This window comes from Anoplopoma fimbria, chromosome 21 (genome assembly GCF_027596085.1).
Source record: "Anoplopoma fimbria isolate UVic2021 breed Golden Eagle Sablefish chromosome 21, Afim_UVic_2022, whole genome shotgun sequence".
Taxonomy (NCBI): domain Eukaryota; kingdom Metazoa; phylum Chordata; class Actinopteri; order Perciformes; family Anoplopomatidae; genus Anoplopoma; species Anoplopoma fimbria.
This window is the reverse complement of record NC_072469.1, coordinates 16,143,657-16,161,445: the sequence shown is the minus strand read 5'-3', so window position 1 is coordinate 16,161,445 and position 17,789 is coordinate 16,143,657. Positions and strand designations below refer to the sequence as shown.

At 40.3% G+C, this 17,789-nt stretch overlaps 2 protein-coding genes across 4 annotated transcripts in view; both read right to left on the bottom strand.

Moving 5' to 3' along the window:
• abca4a (ATP-binding cassette, sub-family A (ABC1), member 4a) overlaps nt 1-622 on the bottom strand; it is a 34,693-nt gene extending 34,071 nt beyond the window's left edge. The window contains exon 1 of the mRNA XM_054623342.1: nt 557-622. Coding sequence (XP_054479317.1) covers nt 557-622 — 66 coding nt within the window. The remainder of the gene's footprint in view (nt 1-556) is intronic.
• Nucleotides 623-1,608: 986 nt separating this feature from the next.
• arhgap29a (Rho GTPase activating protein 29a) overlaps nt 1,609-17,789 on the bottom strand; it is a 35,105-nt gene continuing 18,924 nt past the window's right edge. For 2 of the 3 annotated variants that reach the window (XM_054622837.1, XM_054622839.1), the window contains 20 exons: nt 16,904-17,000; nt 16,017-16,089; nt 15,436-15,496; nt 14,800-14,946; nt 13,476-13,540; nt 13,270-13,380; nt 13,071-13,151; nt 12,320-12,502; nt 11,330-11,467; nt 10,995-11,185; nt 9,281-9,450; nt 8,420-8,548; nt 7,020-7,118; nt 6,734-6,897; nt 5,635-5,823; nt 4,979-5,116; nt 4,414-4,649; nt 3,922-4,228; nt 3,677-3,785; nt 1,609-3,542 (listed from right to left, as the gene is read on the bottom strand). In XM_054622837.1, the coding sequence (XP_054478812.1) occupies nt 2,566-3,542; nt 3,677-3,785; nt 3,922-4,228; nt 4,414-4,649; nt 4,979-5,116; nt 5,635-5,823; nt 6,734-6,897; nt 7,020-7,118; nt 8,420-8,548; nt 9,281-9,450; nt 10,995-11,185; nt 11,330-11,467; nt 12,320-12,502; nt 13,071-13,151; nt 13,270-13,380; nt 13,476-13,540; nt 14,800-14,946; nt 15,436-15,496; nt 16,017-16,089; nt 16,904-17,000 (3,665 nt within the window). In that variant the 3' untranslated portion in view covers nt 1,609-2,565. The remainder of the gene's footprint in view (nt 3,543-3,676; nt 3,786-3,921; nt 4,229-4,413; nt 4,650-4,978; nt 5,117-5,634; nt 5,824-6,733; nt 6,898-7,019; nt 7,119-8,419; nt 8,549-9,280; nt 9,451-10,994; nt 11,186-11,329; nt 11,468-12,319; nt 12,503-13,070; nt 13,152-13,269; nt 13,381-13,475; nt 13,541-14,799; nt 14,947-15,435; nt 15,497-16,016; nt 16,090-16,903; nt 17,001-17,789) is intronic. The other variant, XM_054622838.1, reaches the window with a different exon arrangement.

Sequence of the window (17,789 nt, the reverse complement as noted above, 5' to 3'; positions counted from 1 at the left end):
TGAAATAGATGCAAAAAAGTGGACCTCCAGACAATGGATATATCTAGGCTTATGGTACGATGATTGGTAAACTGTTCCGATAGGCCAATAATGCCCCAGCACTATGAAAAAGCTAAAAAGATAATAACTCAGATGAGTAGCTACAATAGAAAGTAGTCTAAGTGATATGATGAAAAGCAACAAAATGATACGACAGAGTTCTTTGATCAATCACCACAGTATTGTGTTGGTCTATAAGATATTTTCACTTCACATCAATTTTGGAAGTCATATTATTATTACTATTATTGCTAATGTCAGTTTTCGTTTCAAGCATAAAAGATACATTACAAAGTATTAGTTGCCTTTAAAATGTAGCTAAAAAGCAATTCCTATAGTGTATTAGGGCTTTTGCATTATTCCATAACAAACATATTGCAGTTGATCACAGTCCCTATGTTTCGGACAGTTAATGAGTTGGTATCATCTACAGACAAAGACAATTAAAGGCATTTTAGCCAACTCAACCCCCACGGGGATAAATGGAGTGTATAATTGATGGATGAGTGGATTTTACCCTCTGCCTCCTGCGGATAGTCCAGTTCTTCCACAGCAGGAGTTTGACCGCTCTTCCTGCCCCCATGGCACCTCCTTTCAACCCCCACAGGGGCTAGCACCGGCCAACAAACCTGTATCCAACCAGTCCACAATGCTCTTATGAACTTTATGAAGCTACCTCAAGTTCTACAAAAACATTTATGACTTAAAAGATAATTTGTATTTGGAAAGCTAGATTTTGTGGATGAACTCCTGTGTCCATCCATTCCTCCTGTGGGTAAGCCATGTGAAGGCTAGCAGAAGCTCTATAATGAGGTTAATGAGCTCAAGACACTTCACACGGTCAGCATAACAAGAATAGACCTTTCCACAGTCTTTGACAATTCTCTCAGTACTATTTATGGTTAAAATCACAACATCCTTTATATCGCACATTCCCGGTACATGTAACAAAATTAACTTTAATCTAGGTCAAGTACAACTATAATGCAATGTTATGGCTACCACATTACAAATTATATATATATTGAATAAATCCCTAAGCATGGCTATTGTCCAGAATTACATATCACTTACCTCAGAAGAACACTTGCACTGTAGAGCGATACCCAATACATAAAGCGTAACACCACATATTCTACCGAGTGCTCCTTGGGGTTGCTACAAAGCTAGAATGCAGACCTTGTGAATAGTTAAGCAGATTGATATAATCCTCTTTCTCAATGCCGGGAGACTACAAACACATGAGAGCATTAGCAGAGGCCTACATGACCTAACCACCTGTCCTACGTTATACTGCATAATCCCACCTGTTATAATCCCACAACTGGTAAACAATTAATATGAAACTTTTAATTACAATTTAACAAATATTAGCATTTATATAGGTTCACGGGCTGTCATGCTGTGTGGTAAATTATCAGATAACTGTATAACATTTATAAAGTTTTTCTTGCTAAACAATACAATTGTATAACTTCTAGTAATCATGGTAATTATTCTTCTTTGTTAAATTAAATTGCAGAAGTTTTAAAATTCTGAGGAGAAAAAAAACAGACCATCATGGAAATTGTCAGATATATTTTAATAAGTTACAAAAGGGTGTTTCATGTACCTGTCTTTTTACACTGAACCTTTCAACATCCTGTCAACCTTGTAAATGACCATGAAAATCAGATACCATTTAAATAAATGATGCACTTCCTGTTACAAAGAACCTGTGAGGTTTAGGTTACTGATTAAAAACTAATTCAGTTGTAAAAAGAAAAACAGCTTTGGCTATTAAGAAATTTAAAAGTTATCAAAATAAGGAAGATAATGCCATTATACAGTCCAGCGGCATTTCTAAAAGCTTTTCAGATCAGTGTAAATTGACAAAAGTTCAACAGTCTAAAAACAAGTGGATGTATACCCTTTGCAACTAGTGCTTCATAACATTACCAAATGCCAATGCAGGTACCCAGTACAGCATGTAACAACACAAGTTATTTGCAACATTATTAATTATAACCTAAATGTAACAGTTTAAAAAACATTCTGACTCTCAGTAGGTAGAAACACGACTCAGAGAGAGATTTGTGGAAGAGTATTGATAAGTGCACCAAACTTTTTTCAGTGTTGTGGCTACATGCACTATTGTAACGATTCAAACATATCTTTTTTGGTATATAAACATACAAAGTGAGCCTGTAAGAACTTGGTACAAAATATTCAAATAAAAATGTAATTGCACAGTTTAAAAAAATATATAAATATTCTGACCAGGTGCCAGAGTGTACTGGGCAAGGGATTGGTGAATGAAATATTGGTGAATAATGTTAAAGAATATACAGCATTTTAAGTGCATCTTGTTTGTTTATTGATGACCAAAGGTACATTTAGTGGTCAAAACGATGCCCACAATCAAAGCACATCTGGAAATTGCAGAGTCAATTGCAGATGTTTCTTACTCTTTGTATATTAGAATATGGCACATATTGTTCGTGTTCGAGTACGTTTTTTTTTTTTTTTTTAGATCTGTGATGACTCTCACACAAAATGAGCCTCTCGATGTTCTACCTCTTGGAGGCGCCTGGACCTTAGTCTCTGGTACACTGGTTTGGCCTGGTTCGGGCCCAATTCCTCAGGGCTAGAGCTGGGAGACTGAGACATGGCTGCCTGCTCGGCCTCATCGTCTTCCTCAAGAGGCTCATCTACAGACACCTCTATCTCAATCCCCAACTCCTCCTCCTCCTCCTCCTCCTCATCCTCCTCCTCCTCCTCCTCCTCCTCCTCCTCATCTTCTTCCTCTGCGCTGTTAGCTGATGCACAGTTCTGCAGCTCTTTAGCTTTGCTCCCCGACGGGGGCTTGTAGAAGGTCCCTGGAGGGGGCTGTAGAGTTCTGGGAGCCCTGAAAGCTGTTGCGACAGGATTGTACTTGGTTACATTGTCCTCCCTTCTTAAAGTCCTGCTAGGTCGCACTGCGACAGTGTAAGGTCTATTAGGGAAGATGGTGCTTATGCTCCCAGCAGTTCCAAGGGAGAAAGATGATGAAGCTACGGGTATAGAAGCCGATAAGTTGCTGGCATCCACTTCTGTACTCTCTGTGGGACAACTGGCAACAATTCTGACAGTCTTGGAAGCAACCTCATGCTTGTACTGTTTGTCCCAAGTTCTGCGTAACGTCTGGGTGTCAATAAATGTAGTCCGGTAATGTGTGCCCGCTCGCAATTTTGTTTTCTCAGTTTCGTCGACCTCTTCAATGGATTGGTCGCAACCACCTCCCTTCCTGTCGTCTTGGTCGGTGCTGTTCCGCGTGTTATTCTCGTCTACTTGGCCTCGGTTGAGTATCCGTTCTGCTGGCATACTCACTGGGCGCGAGGAGAGTTTGTTGCGAGGTTGTCGAAGCTGGACCCTGGAGACGCCGATATGCTGAGAACGACAGAGGCCTTTCTCGCCAGGTTTCGGGACTTCTGATACGCTTGATGACCAAACCCCATTGAAAGCCTCGAAATCCACTTCATCAACTTCAAATAGAGAGATCAACAGGAGGTTAAACATTAACATATAAAAGAAAATGTTGCAGATATATAGACAATAACCAGCAGCCAGTTTACTCAAAAAAACTATTGGGTTTCCTACTTTTTGCAACAATACTGACCAGGTTCAAAGTCGCTTCCATTGAGGCGGGGCATAGTCTCCTGAGCCTCAGCCAATAAGTGGGAGGAAGGAATTATGGAGGAATGCCTCTTCAACACCTTAGAGCTCTGCTGTAATGATCAGGCAGACAAGAATAAGGACAGAAATCAAAGCGTTAGTCTATCATTTCATGTTAAAGACAGATGGACAAATGTGCTGTATATGATTTTGATGTTAAAACTTGCTACATGCACAAAATCAACTCACCTCCTTAATGTCTCCCAGCGACTTGGTGTGCCTGCTCAGCGGCTGCTGCTCCTTCTCCTGGTGGGCGAGGCGGGGTTGGGCATCAATCTCTGTAGGGGAGCTGCAACTCAGTGGACTGAGGGGGGTGTCAAAGATCATCTGGTAGTGTCTGATCAGAAGCTCAACAATGAGTGCCTGATACGGGTAATCCACCAGTGAGGAGAGGGAAACTTCAGCGTCCGCCTGCCTCGGTTTGATCAGTGTTGGGCCAAAGATGATACCCAGGTTGCTGGCTGTCATCTTATTCTCCTCTGATTGCTCAGTCACCCTGAAGAGAGAAAGGATTATTGCTTACATATTATATTTTAACTCATGATCTTTTCTCAATAAAACTTGAATAACATATTGAGATTTTTAAGCACAAAATTCACAACCCTACTTGTAAAATGACCAATTTAACAATGCTTTTATCAAAAACATGTTTTATGGGTTATTTGAACGAGGACGCTTTACCGGTGCAGATGCTCTATGAGGAACTGCAGTGTCTTGTAATGAGCTGGTGGCAGCTGCCTCAGTAGGTCCTTAATTTTGAAGAGAACCCGGTTGAGGTCCACGCTGACCTGGGCTGGGGTCATTGTGGTGGGACTGAGTCTCAATTCTTCCAGTTCCTCCACAATGATACTCTGACTTTCCTTGGCCAGGCCGATAAAGTCGTTATAATAGCGGAACAGGATGAGCGGCTCTGGAAGCTGCAGAGGAAAGTATGAGAGGGAAAAAATAAACAGAAAAACAAATGAAACAAGGAAGTTAATAATAAACAGACACAGTTTAATTATTTGAGTAAATAGACAAGTGGGACGGAAATAGCAATGTGATAAGCAATAGGGGGATGAGAGGGGGAGTTAAGTACCAAAAATACACAAAGAAAAAATAAACAGCACTGCAGGAATTTTGTTCTGTAAGGCACACTTTTAACCAACTCGTATCCTCATTTGGATGACCCTCTTTGCGGGTGTAAGTCAATATACAATACCCCAATATTTATTATGTTAAGGATAAGGTTTCAAAAGCAGCCCACCTGTCTCAGGTAGAGTTTGAGTACGTTGCTGATGTCGTGGGGATAAAGTTCGGAGAGCTCCACAAGGTCCTTGCCATTCTCAAATGCCTGGCAAAGCTTCTCTACCCGAGACTTGGCACCATTCACGCGGTAGATACCCTTCACAGCACAGAAACAAAAGGAATTCAACACAGGAAAATTAGATGCAATTTTTAGGATCACCATGGAGCAACTGGGTTATCACTGCTGCTGATTATTAATAGGATACACTGTACATCATTCAGTATATGGATTTATAGCAAATGGGTGCAAACTTTAGGTTTAAGACTTGTACAAAATAACTTGAATTGAGGATGAATTTAAAGTTTTAACCATGACACCTATTAGCATTAATTTGGTACAAAAAGCAATCTGGTGCCAGTAATTGCAAATGTAACTTGTATGTCATTAATCCTTAGAAACAACATTCATCTTGAAAGATTAGGATAATCGTTGACACTAACACTGGCAGCCTCTACCGGCCAGACCACTGCATTATATATATATTTATCACAGTATTGTATCCTCTTCAAAGAAGCAAAATAGAACAGTTAGAAGAAGCAACATCCTAACAACAGGATATTAACTGTGAACAACATTATCACACATTCTTATCTCTCATATTTGACTGAAACTACCTTTATGTTGAGAGCCCGGTTTTCGATTTCTGATGTACACTTCCTTATGATGAAGGGGATGCAGTCCTGACTGTTCTTAGCTGCCTGTGTGAAGTCAATGCCAAAGAGATGGAGCCTCCCCTGGAGCTTCTTATGGCCGCACTGGATGGCCAGGGTTTCCAGACACTTCTTATGGCAGGCTAAGGAACACTGCAAACATGTTGGAAAGTATCTCAGTTAAAAAAGTGAAAGACTTTTTTGAACTGCTGACAGGCAAAGATTAAAATTGAGGCGATGGAACTGAATTCTTCACAGTTGAACATTTTGATCATTATAGTAGCAAAAGCAACAGGATAAAACCAGCACAGAGCTTTAAGTTAATAGTTAAACAACCAATCAAAAATAACCACTTACTGTAAATGCAAAAATAATAATGATAGAGAATATTTTTTACATCTGTACTCCTTATAGCTTGGGCATGAAATTGTGCACTCAAAAGTAATGTCGTTGTGAACAACTTAAAATTAAGACAAAGAAAGCTTTATGTCTGGTAACCCCTTGAACCAATGCCATGGAATGATTCCAATACACTGCAGAGTCATATTCTTATGTCTTGTCAATATGTCTAACACCATTACATAACCCATTGAAAAAAAATGTTTTTCCAGTAACCGTTCTGTTATGGTCTTGTGAATCATCAGTGTATCCAGTAAATATGGAAAGAAACAGGACCCAAAATAAACAGGGGGCACAGGGGAGATGGAGGCGATCCCTTTCAAAGTCAAACAAAAAGTTTTCAGTTTCCACTGCCCGATCCCCGACTGAGACCAGTTGGTGGATTTGGTCTCTGAGGAGAGCCTTTGGCCACGTTCATTTTCCCTTTATCAAAAGTTTTGATGAGGGACGAGGTGGTCTGGCTCTTTTGTTTTGGTTAGATTTTTGCTCAACATGAATGATAAAGACGCCATTGTGAAACTTTGGCAATGTTCATCTTGAACTTAAAATACTCTGAATGCTGTCGACTCACGACATTGAGTGACGGTCCAAATAGATGCTCACGGTTGGTGTTTTGTTCCATTAGTTCTAAAAGAAAAAGAAAAAGAAAAAATACCAGGCGTACCTCCTCACACTCTGCTCCATGAAACACCACCAGGCCGTCGCACTCTCGACACTTGGATGGCGCTCTAAGCTTCCTCAGCTTGTGGGTTTGAGCCGCCTTGGACATCTGGGTGTTTCTAAAGGGACCTGGGGAGCTGGCTGTTTCGATTACCATCTCATTTAAACCTGCAGAGTGGAAGGAGAGAAAGAAAAAAGTCATTAGAAGCTATATTTTTTTCTTCTTGTATTTAGTGTATGAATACATTTAAATCCCACGGAGAAAGTTTCCAGTCTTCAGTTTGACTCACCATTATCAGAGGGTGAAGGAGGCTCTCTGTCATCCAGGTCATCAGCAGATGACATGGTGCCGGTGGAGGGGGTCCTGGGTAATCTCCTTTTGAAGTCTCCTGAGCAATAAGGCATGACACACCAGTAAGTCCACATTTCCTCTGTTATATCAAGACAATTCTACTTATTTCTGTCTCATGTGGTCTACAGAACAGTGGTTGGACTGGGAACGAGCACTACGGAGAACTGGACTGAGACAACTTTCCTGAATTTAAAGGGGCAAGAGAAAAGGCGTGGTCGACTTCATGTTGTTGATAATCAAATCAACAGTAGGGGGATTGTTGGTGATTCACACCTTCATTGACTGGTCAGTTATTTCCAATAGGCCTCACTTTAATAATGTGGTTGATTTTCTAATGAGCCCAATAAGGAGGCTCATCAGGGATGACCTCCTACACCGTTCACACTCTGGGGGGGAAGTGTATGGCGGGTATCAGGTACCTGAAAGCAACATAACTAATTTTCACCTTCTTGAGGTATTGCTAATATTGCACAATCTACCACCCTCCCCCAGTCGAGGACAATCCTTATATTACTGGTAATCCATTGAAACTTAAGTTTAAAAGATTTTAATCAGTCATGTTGACATTTAACAGTACGTGCAAACACTTGGAGGAGACCAAACACGTCCTGCTTTTTAGGATGCAGGTTTGTACAAGGACATTAAACTCCCTGTGACACATTTGAATTGTTGCACAACAAAAGAAACATTGAAAAAAAATCAACCTGCACCAAAACTACCATTTCATGTGTTGGCGTGCGTTGTAGACTAGCAGAGTGTTGACTGCTCAACAAAGAGGCACCACTGTCTGTGGTTGCTTAGTAACTTGGCTCTGTGATAACAAACCAACAAAGTTGGGTAAACATCAAGTTCATAGGGAAAACATTTTTTTGCAAACCCCAGGGGCACTTAAGACAGTCAGTGCTGAGGAATGCCCATCCCGTCTGTCTTCTGAAATGTGTGGTGTCTTTGTCAATGACATAAGGCTGATACTACCTGATATTTAGAGCTAGGTGTTGTGTAACAACTGGTGTTAACCAGGTGCTTTGGCTCTGTTGGCTAGGCGGTAAATGTAATTTATTTCTTTGACACCTCAAATGTAACCGCATGTAAAGATTTATGCATAAGATTAAAGTAGTTATATCATTAGTGTCTTCAAAAGTTATCAAGAAACACAAACCCCCTATTACAACATAGTCTATGAAAATATGGTTAAGCCAATAATCAATTAATAAGCAACTTGCCCATTAAAAAAAAAAAAAATACTAGTTCAACTTATAGCTAGACAAAAAGGACAGTTCGAGGTAAACCTTGGGTAAGGAACTCTTAAAATAAAGCTGGTGTCCTGATTGGCCACACCTGGGCTTGCTGTGGGGGAGTCCATAGACCGGGATTCGCTGCTCCCTCCAGCACTTTCCGAATCGCTGCACATCCCTCCACCCTGGCTGGTCGAGGCCCAGGGACGAAACGAGGCCTGAATCCGAAGTGCTGAAGAAAGAAATATTACAACACTGTAATGAACAATATTACAGCCAACTCGTGTTGTAAAAATCTAACTTTTCCTTTTTTTCTTTCATTGCAGACAAAACATCAAATATAAATGTTATTAAAACCTTGGTTTCCAATTCAAATCAAAGATTACCTAATGAAAGTCATAAGTGGTCTTGTTTCAGTGGGTATGCAATGTGCATATCTCCGTTTTTAATGATTGTGTATTCTGGTTACAGGTCTACATTAAAAAAGAGTTCCTAAATTCCTTTCACATGATGATAGTGTTGAATCTCTATAACAACACCTAAGTGCCCAATAAACCTGCAGAGTGTAATGGCCAATTGACACAATCTTATTACTGCTATCTTTTCACCTAGGCCTAAAAGTCAAGAGCCCATTAACCACTGATGGACGTATTAGGGCAAAATGTGCTGCAAAAAAGATCTTGGAGGATGATACTGGCATGCACAAGGAAAACAAAACAAAGGGAGAAAAGAACACAAGGAAACTGGTCACACTTTAAGCTTCGGTTACCTTCACATCATATTTCAAAATGTTTGCGTGTTACTCACAAAGGAAATTGTCTTGTACATGGCTGCAGAACATGTCAGATATTATCTTGGTCTGTTCTTCAACGGAATCTTTAAACTAAAACATCACACTTGCTTAAAAGATTAAAATACACTATATAAGAGCAGGAGCTATTAGGCTACATGTACACCTGCGTACCTTGGATGTCAGTGTTACTGTTGGAGCGCCTTTCTGCAATCCTGGCATGCTGGGCAGTGATTGGACTATCCACGTCATCCGCACCAAGAAGGTCAGAGGTCACAGATGCCTGTGACAGGTTACTGTGGGACGAGTGGCTGCCACTTAGCGAGCGCTTGTTGAATAGCATCCTAGGGGGGGAAATTATGGATTGAAAATAATAAGGTTACTTTATTCTTTCAGACGTTGTTCATGGAATAATACTAACTATACAAATTAATATAATACAAGTTAAGTCAATCTGATTTATAAAACCTAAAATAACAAATTTGTGCCATGGGCTTTGCATAACACATCAAATATCAATTTAACAGGACAAAGGGAGAAATCTCAAGCAGAGCACTTCCATTCAATCAAATTTGTGTATATCCTAATTCCATCAGTACTGGACAGGACCCTGAATAACAATGGTATCATGAGATCAGCCCCACCTTACCATCATGGGCAGCAGTTAATTTGTATATAACGTTGATTAGCTGATAGGCTTGTTAATCCAGGCCATTCATTGTTAAGAAAGTATCCTAATGTATCTCACGATATGCAAAATGTAGGTCAGCAGTCTAGAATTAACCTTTTGAAAACCAATGCTGTGGATGTGTGTGTGTGTGTCAAAGTTTAATTTCCTCCCAACCAAGCTGAATTATTTTGATCAGAGGGATCAGATTTGAGGGGTGGGGGGAAAAAAACTAAGTAAGAACGAAGCACTCTCTTATTTCCATCAGTGTGTGTGTGTGTGTGTGTGTGTGTGTGTGTGTGTGTGTGTGTGTGTGTGTGTGTGTGTGTGTGTGTGTGTGTGTGTGTGTGTGTGTGTGTGTGTGTGTGACATAGAGAGAGACCACAAACCTGTGTCAACAAAACTCACTCAAAAGGAAACTAACTATTTTTTTTGTACCACAAGTACACACAAGAACTGGGTACTAAAATAAACCCAAATGTAAAATGACAACCATGTTTTCCATGGCGGTCAGAAACAATGTTGTGTATATTACTTGAAAGCTACTGAAAACGTTCACACAGCTTTAGTGAAACTTGTGGTTAGCCCACTGGTCCCCTCTGCTGTGACCGCAGTCATTTCCGCAGGAAGCCCTGGCCAACCCAATTGTTTTACTTTTTCCAAAACAAGCTCTCTCACTCAATCAGCCCACCTCTCACCAGCGAGGGCTACGGTACCACAGGCTATTCGAGTTATTTCACTGTATTTACTACCACTTGTTTACCATGAATAAACATTCATGATCCCAAAGAAACCTGAGATGCAAGCTTTAAGCTGTTGCAAGAAAAAATAATGGTATAATAACACTACATGTGGTGAGACTACTTGTGGTGAAATCTTTTCAAATTGATAGAATAGAGATAGAAAGTAAAAGTAAACATAAACTCATAACTAAGAGGGCTGACATGGTTCAATTTTGTCACAATCCCTCAATAGTAAGCATCAGACATTCCAGTTATGTTCACTATTGTATATCTGACTACTCTATAATATTATGGACTATGATTATGTTTTCAAAGTGAAAGATTCCGTTTACTGCACAATTTAACTTTCAGGAATGGATTTTTTTTTTTTTTTTTTTTTTTTAATTGAGTAACTGCTTAAATCACCTAGAAACCCCACAATGATAGCACGAGCCACTGAACCAATGTGTTCCTTAGCAGTTGTATCTTGATTTCTCACCCTGTGCTGTGTGTGACGGCTGAATCAAACGAGTGGGACTCCAGGCGAGGCCCATCGGTGGGTAGACCCCTGACAAAGTCGATGTAGCGCTGGCCCGGCTCGTACAGTTTGGCATTTTCACACAGACTCTGGTGGTTGACAGGAAGGGACACAACCTGGGCCTGCTGGAGCTGGAACCAATTGACCGTCATCTGAAACAAGGAACAGGCAACATTAACCTGTGCATCAGCTATTGAATGCCAGCTGATCAGTCTGTCCAAGATGTAATACAATATTCTGTTTTTCAAGTTGGTCCAAAAAAAGAATAAAAAAAACAAAAAAAAATGGGAACTTACTGCCTTGAGGGTGAGGTCGCACTGGGAGACCATCTCTCGGATCTGAATGATGATCTCACTCTTCGTGTTGGCCAGATCGACTCTCTTGTCTCTAACATCGACCTGACATGATTTGCAGTGCTCCCTGGCCTCATCAGCCTTCAACAGAAAGGAGACAAATCATATAAATTCTCAACTGTGTGACTGATCACATTAATATGATTTGACCGGAGCAAGTTTAGTTCCTTCTGTTGAAAGTCACATGGTCAAAAGTTGATGAAGCAAAGATGCTCAACAGCTCAGACAGGTGCGTCAAGAATGAAGCATAAGGGAAGAGAGAGAATAAAAATATTGGCAATAAACTGCTATCTTTAGTGTCACAGGAGAACAATTATTTTAAGTCTGACTGTGTGCTGTTTGTCCTCACTCCAGTGTCTGATTTGTTGTATGTCACAAAAAAGGAAAGGAAAAACTGAGAGCTGATAATGAGGTCATAACAAATACAACAGCTTATATAAACTCTGACCTGGTTAGCTACAGTTTAATTGACATTATGTATTAGAATAGTGCAATTGTGATTGTCTATGTGTTCTGGGGAGCCAGATTTGTGGCAATGGCATTAAATGTTGGAGCTTGGCCCAGAATCCTCGTAATCACTGTCCACCTTTTTCTGTCTCTCTGTACTTTCAATGTTGAATAAATTCCAACAAAGTAAAGCAAAACATGAATATGTGTGTACTACTTGGGTTCCTATTTTGTGTTTCCTTGCTTTCAAGTTGTTGTAAGCAAGAATGGATATCATCACCATGCTTCGGAGTTAAATGGACTTTTGAAACACAAATAATGCTACTTAGGTGTAATCATATCATTAAAACCAACTTCAACAAACAAAAACGTAGTTAATCAGAAACTAAAAAATTTAAGAGGCCTTTAAGATGAGTTCAGGGCCATTAGAAATCAATAATGTACAAAATTAACAGAGCCAGTGGCCCAACGGAGGAGGTGCTGTACCTTCTGCAGGGCCTCCTCCTCCAGCCTGCGCCTCTTCTCCAGCTGTTTGACCGCCGCTGCTCCTCCTCCTCCTCCTATCTGCTCCTCCTCCAGGCGGCTGGTGGACACCTTGGCCTTCTCATACTCCTCCTGCCGCTGGGCCTGCAGCAGCCGAGCCTTCTTCAGAGCACTGTCCGCTTCGTTCTGGAGACACACACATATTAAGTTCATACACAGATAAATAAACACAATTATATCTCTGCCTCTGGATCCGTTCACTTAAATGAAATCCAATATTAGTCCAACAATGCTATGCAAAGCTAACAAAAAATATGTCTTAAGTTTATATTTTTTAAGTTAATAATAATCTGCAATAATTACTTAACAACCATTATAAATATTCTGGTTAATGTTAACCAGAACCAGTGAAATGTATACAGTATTAGATGCAGTACACTATAATAGTTCAATGATTGTTTTTAATTTTCTAATGACAAGTATGGGCGCTTAACTAGTGGTACTTAACTAATTAAATGTTTAATACTGTTATTAGCTTAGTTAATGATGCTTATTCTGTCATTGGCGGAATAGAATGATTGTCTGGCAGATTGAATGACTACTTGAAAAAAAATATGCATGCACGTGTTAGGTTCAGGCATTTCAAGAGCGTCCGTCCTTGGACAGAGCCCCCAGGTCAGGGAAACATTTAAAATTCTGTGAGTATTTGTGTGTGGCCCTCTACAGAATGCAGCCTTTATGGCAGTAGACTCACCATTTTCTTCTGCTCTCTCTGCCACTGCTCCTTGACCTCTTTTCGTAGTTTGTCCAGCTCATTCTTTCTGGCCACGAGAGGCTGGAAAGAAACGCATAACCCCCACCAAACCACACACAGTCAGTCGGTCCTCTTGTTTCCATTATACAACCCCAACAAGTCCCAGTTCAGAAATGCAGCGTTTGCTTTGTTGGATTACCTGCATGAATTTGTTGCTTTGGAGTACTGCTGCGGTGTGAAGTACCAGCTGGCTGTATTCAATGTCGTTTTTGAAGGCAGCCATGTAGATCTCACGGAAAGGCATGAATTCCTTAAATGAGAAGGAGAACGTTGTAATGTCAATCCCTTACAGCTAAAAGGCGGCAGCAAAATTGTGATGTTAGTGTAAGTTGATCATCAATTTACCTGTTGACTTGCAAGCGTCTTGGCAGATTCTGCCATTTTTGCGTAACTCTTTGCACACTCAATATCTGCAAATAGATCACACTAAAGTTTAATTGAATTTCTCAACATATGCAGTGCTCTCTACTAGCCTACAAATGGTCATTTATGTGTGTGCAAATATTTGCATTGTGCTAAAATACCTTTATTGTATCAACTAGTGGAGCTTCCTTAAAAACAACTAACTGAAAATCATTTGCTGATTAAAGCACACAATGTCCTTGAGTCATGATAAAAAATGATATAATTAATCAGTACATAAACCATTAACCAAAGTTGATGTCTTAAACAAACAGCATGTATGTTTGCCTGATAACAAATGTCCTGTATGGCTTGACTGAGTGCTTTGTGTCATTGTGTTGACTGGCCAAGTGACTAAGTATTAGACTGAGACCATTTATTAACCGAATAGCCGAACAAAAGCCTTCACACTGCACACTCAACCTTGAGCCTGGATAACACTTTTAAGTCCAGCTCAGGTGATTGAAAAAATTCTCAGGAAGTTGGCCCTAATTAATCCCCACATTTGTGGCTCTGGCTAGTTTAAAGGGGATAGTTTTGATTTTTTGAAGTGGGGTTGTATGAGGTATTTATCCAGCGTCAGTGTATTGCCTATGTTGGATGGCGGTCGGCATGCCCCCATTTTGGAGAAGCAGAAAGGATGAGCAGCAAATTCATATTTTAATAATGTTCACTCCTTTACCTTGGGAACAGTCGCTATCTATGCTCTCCTCTAAGCCGCCAGACAAAGGTGGTACAAAAACAGTAATTTTACATCAGAGGACATGGAAGATGCTAGTCTACCGCTGCCTTGATGGGTTAGTTTGTTTTTGTTATTTTGTGACTTTAGTGAATCATCTACTGTAATTAATACAGTGATTATGGATATGCATCTCATGCAACCCCACTTGAAAATATCTGAACCATCCCTTTAAAACTTTTTCAGCCAACTGTTGCTGCCAGGAGCAATGCTGCAATTTTGAGATTTTTAATGAGGTGACTGAACTTGAAACAAAAATTATTGTTTCATTTTTTTAATTAGTCACAACAATTAGAAACTACTAATTACTTTTACTGTAGTGTTTGAGATGTTTTGCATGACCTGCCCATGAAAACATCTCATAAAGATTCCCTGACGTGACTACCCAGACTTAAAGAAGGAAGTACTAAAGTTAAGTACATGGTCCTTGACACTAACACATGACAGCTGACTTTTGTACGTCAGTGTCATAGCTGCTACTTCGCTGCTGCCTCCCTTACATGTCAGAAATGCTGTGCCCCAACTCACCCATGCTGAGACGCTTCTCCACCCACGCCAGCAGCTCTTTGGTGTACTTGGACCAGGACTTGGCGTAGAGCAGCGCCGATTCCACCCCGCTGTCCTGCTGCTGCAGCGTCCTGTCCACCTCTTCTGCCCGAACCGGTTGTGACGGCCCTGTGAAAACCACCGCGAGTGAAGTTTTAAAAATCTGGGCTTAACATTACCGCCGGCAACCAACATCGATGTAACACGGCTATCACCACTGCTGCATCCGTAACAGTGAGTGGTGCTGTTACGGATGAATGGCGAGAGAAGCATATTCTGACCTTGGGTGAGCGTGATATGAGCTAATACCATCTGATGATAAGTAATGCTGACAGGATGCTGCCTGCTGGATGTGTTTATAAGTAATTGAGGTGGCTGGTAATCAAGACTTGAGAGCCAATTGTGCTCTTACCCCAGATAACCCCACAACACTCCAGTGGCAGTGAAACAGCGCAAAGAACACAGAATGATACAGCAGAAACAGTAGATCAGCTTAAGACAGATTTATTTTTTCCAACAATTTTTCGTTTGCCAAGTTTACACCCCCCACCCCCCCACAACACTTTCGCATAGCAGCGACAGAGTACAGGATCTGTGTGTTGTAGAGATCCGTCTTACCTGGCGGATCATCTTTCTCGGGACCGGATCCTCCAGATTCCGCAGAGAGGTTCTCAAAAGACTGAAAAACAGACGGATGAAAAAAATCTATCAACAATGGGTAGGGTGAATTTCCTTTTCAAAGCACGGTACGCTCTGCTAACATACTTTAAACAACTCTTATCAGAACCATGACTTCCTCCTTAGAGCTGTTATGAAACCTACAGCAGGAAAACAACAATACAGAGCCTCAATTCATCATTTGCAACTGGACAATTTCGGGAACATGCGTCAACCAGCAAGCGCTCACTTAACCCCTAAACTTTTAACTCTGCCAGGTAATTTTTCATATCTTTGGCTTGACATTTCAGGGGCAGTAGGCCACATCCTGGCGTTCATAGGACAGTGATTGAACAAACAATAAATGTGGTTTTAAGTATGAAGCCAATATGAATATACTATTAGCAGCCTTTGATTTGTGATGCCAGCTAGAGTTCTGGATGGTGGTTCGTGCCGATTTGATACGTCACTTGTGCTGAATTATTAAACAGTTTGTTCAGGGGTGACAAAACCACACAACATAGATATTGTACTTTTCTTACCCTGCTTCTCTTAGTTAGGGGGAGCCCCAACACCGATCCATTCTCTACATCTCCCATAAGGAAGTCAGACACTCTGAAGAAAAACAGAGACAAATCAATAACATAAGTTGAGAGAGTATGACATTGATCAATGAAAACACTTCCAGAAATCAGTTTATGTTTTATTTTAAAGATGGACTCCATTGGGCTACGATAAAGTAGTTGGACTCACATAACAGAGGTAAAAAACGGTCTAAATAGATGTGGCAGAGTCTTAGTCTCTAGTATACACAAGTCCCAAAAACATGGGATCCTACAGTTCCCATAATGCAATTCAAATATCGTCTTTCTTTAGACCTAAAACTTTTTATTCAAACTATTCCAGTTTGTAATGCAAGACTTGTAATGCAAAATGTAAAGTTTTAAGCCAAATCTGAAATGACAAGGTTGGCAAGTGCAATGTATAAAATCGGCGACGTGCCACTTATTCTGAAATGAAAAACCCTGTTACATATTCCTTAGCCTGGTATCTACACAGAAATATATTAAGTTCATTCATTATCTTGTTGTGGATCTCCTTTTCGCTTTGCCATATTAAGGCTCAGTTTTACTTTCAATATTCTCTATATCTCTATTGTTTTTTGTGACTATTGTGTATTAATTAATTGTGCTTTTATGTAACCTGTTTACTGCCTTGCTCTTGATTGTTTACAATGCACTATATGAATACAAATTTACCTAGATTAATTATGCAATCCCAGAATAGAGAAGGAACAAATACATTTGGAAAACTTGCCCTTGATTAAGAATAAAAGTACAACTTGTCTGCAGTTTGATTGAGTAAGAAAGCTTACAGAAGTGAAAATAAGCCATTGGAATTGCAATCCAAGTAATGACATTATACTTACACATTGCCAAAGGTGAACGCCAATGTGTCAATAGCAGCGTAGATCTCTCCGAAAAGCTTCTGTTTGTTCTCCTCGTTCACCTCCTTAAAATTCACCCCTGACAAATAGTGAATAAGTAGAGTTGAGCAGGTGGCAAACTTGAACCATACATTCTTAAGACATCTTGCATTGGTACCACTGATAAAGCTGTGTTGCAGGTATGAATCTCATGGTTCATGAATCATCATCCTGTGCATGACGTCAAATGTGGAGTCAATTGAAATCTCTTCGCTTCAAATCATGCTAAGATTTTCATATCTCAAATGTGCTGACATTTTAAAAGTGAAAGTCCCTCAGAGACATCCAAAAACAACTTTGTACCTTAAATCAGAAAAGATTAGAAAAGACTGCAAGTGCATATATTTGGCTGTAATCGGGAAAGGCAGTAGTTTCCTGCTGTAAGTCTAAACACAGTGATGACTGAGGACAGAAAGAGGGAAAAACACCACTGTGTATATACGGCTGTAATCAGTCTTCACAATAAACTTCCTGTCCTAACTGAGCAGAGAGAAAATAAACTGGGAGAGAGATGCTCAGAAAATGCGCCCAAACACCAAGCAATAAATCAGTGATGTCACTGACCACTCCGCTGCCTCCATGATTTCCTCAGCCTTTCCTTTCCATTAGAACAATGGAGATTTCTAGAGTTCAAAGACCCACAGAGTACACATTTTAAATAGAAAACCTGCTGTCGTCGGTAAGCTTAGCTTAGACTTGTTGGGAAAGTATGTTGTGAATCTTGTCTTTGTAACAGAGGCAGAAAAAAGGAATCAGTTTGGGAACCTCAAGCTGGCTATAAGTCCACCTCCAACTTATCTTGAATAGTTTCCCAAATCTTTAAGGAGGA